This window comes from Mizuhopecten yessoensis, unplaced genomic scaffold (genome assembly GCF_002113885.1).
Source record: "Mizuhopecten yessoensis strain PY_sf001 unplaced genomic scaffold, ASM211388v2 scaffold10951, whole genome shotgun sequence".
NCBI lineage: Eukaryota > Metazoa > Mollusca > Bivalvia > Pectinida > Pectinidae > Mizuhopecten > Mizuhopecten yessoensis.
This window is the reverse complement of record NW_018408803.1, coordinates 228,942-234,340: the sequence shown is the minus strand read 5'-3', so window position 1 is coordinate 234,340 and position 5,399 is coordinate 228,942. Positions and strand designations below refer to the sequence as shown.

The window sequence follows — 5,399 nt, the reverse complement described above, 5'->3', positions numbered from 1 at the left end:
ATATAAAATTTGTTCGTTTTTCAAAGGGTCACGGATTGGACAGGTTTCACTATATACTTTATGATATTTGTATGATGTGATATGACAAAAATTGATCACCCTGATTTTCATATTTACAAAAATCAGTCAATGTTTGATTCTCATATTAACACCGTTTTCCTCTACCCATAAAGTCTCACCAAATACAAACTGATTTGTTTTTTATTATATCTGTTAAATTCAAGATATAGAAACTTGCATTAAAATATAAAAACGTAAATATATATTAAACCAAAAGATGTGTTTTGTCATAATAACACTGTGGACCCCGTTTATCAAAGCCTTGGTTTATTCACAAAACTCAACAGGCTTTTAGCATTTGGACCTTTTGTCTTGGTAATTTTTCTCATGGTAGTTTGTAATCATTGTTTTGATTGGTCAAATCATCAGACGTGACAAGTAACAAACCCTAATATTATACAAGTAGCCCAAATGTGCAAAGCCTGGTTAGCTTAACGAAACGTAGACTGAGCTTAAGAAAATCCGTCTGAGACACAAGCCTACTTCTTTATATACTCTTTTTACAGAATGAATAATTTTCAATATTTCATTAATAAAAATGTAATAAACGATGTAACTTTAATAGTATTAGTTTTAACAAAAATATAGATAAACTCATCCTTTGTTATTTTCATACATAATGGTAGTAAGTTATTCTTGAAATTAAGTATTAGACCTATTCATGTAAAAATACGCACTAAAACAACTTAATGTTTTAAAGACGTCGACAACTTACACAAATAGCTGTATCGAATTAACCTAACAATGTACTATAAACGTGCTGGCGGTCACTCATCCAGACACTGACCTCGCTCGACGCTGGTGAACTAGTCAACGAGTACCAGAAATATTCCGCATCGCTGGAAAAGCTAGCTTGCCAGTATGTCAGTAGCCACTCTCCCGTTCTATTCATTTGCTGCTACACTATACACTATTCCGCCAGAGAAGTCTCGTCTCAGACTGGGTCAAAGGAATATTCAGCTGGTCCTCACAATTTACCATTGTGTCTTTACGAACCACCTGAAACTTTACAAGGTATCACAGGGCCATGATGCGCCCACCAAATGTAACTTGCGCGTCGTCACCCATCCAGATACTGACTACGCTCGACGTTGCTGAACCAGAGAGCGCGTTACGGGTTAAATCTCATCACTGGAAAAGCTACCTTGTAAGTAAGACAGAAGTTCCCTCGTCATTCTCCTTATGCAATGCTACACTCTTGTTTGTCGTTTTCAAACACTCCGATATATAAGTTTAAAGCTCCATCACTTGTACTGTACCATCCTTACAGCCGATCCAAACATGTCCACACCTGTCTACACACACAGCCATTGGTTGAGTTACCCCATGTTTCTTGTCCAGGAGACACTTGGCCTTTCTCTCATTTCCCGAGAAGACGTATACCTGGTTAGTGTGGTAGTCTGGTACAAACACCCTGTCATATCTATCTCTTGCTATATTAGATTGCATCGTCTGTTCTATCTTTTGACCATTGTCCAGTTCCCCACTCCACGTACGTATGATCTGATCATATGTATTTACGGTCACTAGTTCTTTACAGTAACTACCATCACCAGTGGCAACAGCTAGGTTTCCTTCTGTCAAACATACGATTCTGATCCCAATCTGCCCACAAGAGATTTGTCTGATTCTCCCCGGACATGTTCAGTACCAGTATTGTTATAGTGTTAGTAGTAACAAACACCTCGTCACTGTCACTGACACTGATACCCCAGGCTTTAAGTGGACTGATGTCAGTAAACCTGGTCACTTGTCTGTCCTTTGATAGTTTGTATATCAGTGGTAAACTACCACGACACGTGATCAGTAGTTCTTCTGTGTTGGTCACTGTCAGACACCACCGGTTAAAGTCAAGCTTGACAGACTCTATGACCTTACCTTCCTTGTTGACTTTAATCAATTCTGTAGATTCATGTACTGACATCCATGCCTGAGAGTCTTCAGTAGGACAAATTGAGATTATTGTATTCTGATGAGGAACTCGGAACATAGAAAGATTCAGGACATGTCGACTGTCGACTTCCTTCTTCTCATACCTGGCGGAAACATATCCAATCATTTCTTTCAACTGCTTTGTATCAAGTTGACCGGTTACCAAGCTTGGTGTGCGTTGTGGTACATGTACACTTTTCCCAGTGACGTCATACAGCGGTACAGTATTTCTCAGTCTCCCCGTCAGCTCAAACAATTCTGTACTGGACATCTGTTCTGCTTTCTGCTCTATATCTCCAATCAGCTGTGTTATATCTTTGACATGCTTCTCATCCGGCTGACAATCCTGTTTGCAGGATTCGTCTTCCTCAGCAGCCAAAGATGACAACTCCACCAGTATTGAGGTGACGATAGAATCAATTTCGGCTTTCAACATTAATCCCTGGGCTTGAACATCTTTCCGAACAACATCAAGGCTTTCTCTGAATGTTTTGCTTGCTTCATGGCGCTTTGAACGATGATCACTAAAGTAGTATAACTTGGAATTTAACGTTTCCAGTTGTTCTTGCGCGTACCGTTTCTGTGACTCCATTTCTTCTTCAATATGGCCAACAGTGTGTTGATTGTGTTTCTGGGTAAAACACATCGAACACATTACGACGAGACATTCTTTACAGAACAGTTCTAATGTTTTACCAGGGTGGGTCTTACATACCTCTGGTAGTAGTACCTTGCCTTGTTTGTCTGCCTCTTGAATTGGTACAACGTCGTCATTCCGTGTCTTCTTCCCACGTTGATGAACGTCCTTACATTTGTCACACATCACCTCCTGGCAGTCATTACAAAACCAGTTTACTGCTTCGATGCTATCACACAAAGTACACGTAACGGGCACGTGTACCTGCGCACGACTAATCAATATTTTACTTGCCATTTCAACTTCCAAAACAAACCAAACTATACCTGACGCGCCGCCATTTGCATTTCACATTTAAACTTCCTTGCTCAGCTGGTTTTTTTATTAAACATATGNCTTGTTCTTCAAGGGTGCTTTCGTGGTCGTTTTTAATTTTTTCTAAATGCTCGATTTTCCCCTTTAGAGCTTCGATAGTGGATTCCTGTAGGGATAATTTATGTGCGAGCTCGTTTACTGATTCTTGTGTAGCTGTATTCTGGCATTTAGATAAAGCGTTCTTGATCAAATCACCGTCGCTAACCAACGCAGACACGTGACTTTCGATCAATGGATTTATTTCCTCTAGGAGAGCTTTTTGTAGAATCGACGCCACCATATTGGCTACTGGATGGACTAACATCTGAATAAGTTGGTTTATGAACAGGGGAGTTGAAATAGTCTGATATATAGAATCTGTTATTGAGGATGTCGCCGGACTATTGAAAAGAACTGATCTCTTGGGGTCTGTTTGAGCCGTATTATCGGGTGATATCTCTTGCAGTGGCCGTTTTTTGGTATCGGTATGGAATAAAGGCGATGAAAACAACAGCGCCTGTTCATGTGATATTGAACCGGAATGTCCAGGGGTCGCTGAGGTCAAAACCGATGGCTGGGTGTATACGTGAGTGTCGCTTACCTGGTCATGGTTGATTAGGTTTACCTGTGGGTCCGGACCGTCGTACTGGGTGCATAATTCACCTGTATCCGCCATTATCCAAATCTGAGATAGCACAGGTATAAGAATGTAATGGTAGATAAAACCAAAACCACAGTTTCCAAAGTCACTTTGAGCACATGTTTCAGTTCAGTGATTAAAGCATAAGCTCACAGTCCAAACAATTTGGGTCTCAACTGTATATAAATATAGCAAATATAGGATAGTGTACGCACCCCGATCAAAACACGTCTGCTCAGCTCATCGAACACATGTTATCTGGTCCTAGGAACGTTGTGTACATGGATCGGAAGGTTTACGAACATGTCCTAAGAAAGTTGTTACATGGAACGAAAGGTTGACAGAGACATGTCCTAAGAAAGTCGTGTACATGGATAGAAAGGTTTACAGAGACATGTCCTAAGAAAGTCGTGTAGATGGATCGGAAGGTTTACAGAGACATGTCCTAAGAAAGTCGTGTAGATGGATCGGAAGGTTTACAGAGACATAGCCTAAGAAAGTTGTGTACATGGATCGGAAGGTTTACAGAGACATGTCCTAAGAAATTCGTGTACATGGATCGGATGGTTTACGGAGACATGTCCTAAGAAAGTCGTGTACATGGATCGGAAGGTTTACAGAGACATAGCCTAAGAAAGTTGTGTACATGGATCGGAAGGTTTAAGGAGATATGTCCTAAGAAAGTCGTGTACATGGATCGGATGGTTTACAGAGACATGTCCTAAGAAAGTCGTGTACATTGATCGGAAGGGTGACAGAGACATGTCCTAAGAAAGTCGTGTACATGGATCGGAAGGTTTACAGAAACATGTCCTAAGAAAGTTGGGTACATGGATCGAAAGGTTTACAGAGACATGCCCTAAGAAAGTCGTGTACATGGATCGGAAGATTTACAGAGAGATCGGAAGGTTTACAGAGACATGTACTAAGGAAGTTGTGTACATGGATCGGAAGGTTTAAGGAGATTTGTCCTAAGAAAGTCGTGTACATGGATCGGAAGGTTTACAGAGACATAGCCTAAGGAAGTTGTGTACATGGATCGGAATGTTTACAGAGACATGTCCTAAGGAAGTTGTGTACATGGAACGGAAGGTTTACAGAGACATGTCTTAAGAAAGTCGTGTACATTGATCGGAAGGTTGACAGAGACATGTCCTAAGAAAGTCGTGTACATTGATCGGATGGTTTACAGAGACATGTCCTAAGAAGTCGTTTACATTAAACGGAAGGTTTATCAGAAACATGTCCCAAGAAAGTTGTGTACATGGATCGGAAGGTTTACAGAGACATGTCCTAAGAAAGTCGTGTACATGGATCAGAAGGATGACAGAGACATATCCTAAGAACGTTGTGTACATGGATCGGATGGTTTACAGAGACATGTCCTAAGAAAGTTGTGTACATGGATCGGAAGGTTTACAGAGACATGTCCTAGGAAAGTTGTGTATATGGATCGGAAGGTTTACAGAGACATAGCCTAAGAAAGTTGTGTACATGGATCGGAAGGTTTACAGAGACATGTCCTAAGGAAGTTGTGTACATGGAACGGATGGTTTACAAAGACATGTCCTAGGGAAGTTGTGTATATGGATCGGAAGGTTTACAGAGACATGTCCTAAGAAGTCGTTTACATTAAACGGACGGTTTATCAGAAACATGTCACAAGAAAGTTGTGTACATGGATCGGAAGGTTTACAGAGACATGTCCTTAGAACGTTGTGTACATGGATCGAAAGGTTTACAGAGACATGTCCCAGGAAAGTTGTGTATATGGAT

General features: G+C 40.7%; 1 protein-coding gene across 1 annotated transcript; it reads right to left on the bottom strand.

Annotated features, from left to right (window-relative positions):
* Positions 1–1,609: 1,609 nt before the first annotated feature.
* On the bottom strand, positions 1,610–2,815 carry LOC110464033 (tripartite motif-containing protein 6-like). Its single transcript, XM_021519040.1, has one exon. The coding sequence runs from the start codon at positions 2,813–2,815 to the stop codon at positions 1,610–1,612; it is 1,206 nt and encodes a 401-aa protein (XP_021374715.1).
* Between the last annotated feature and the right edge of the window lie 2,584 nt (positions 2,816–5,399).

Excerpts from the sequence above, each read along its gene's own strand:
- LOC110464033 (XM_021519040.1), bottom strand. The coding sequence starts at position 2,815 with ATGTGTGACAAATGTAAGGACGTTCATCAACGTGGGAAGAAGACACGG.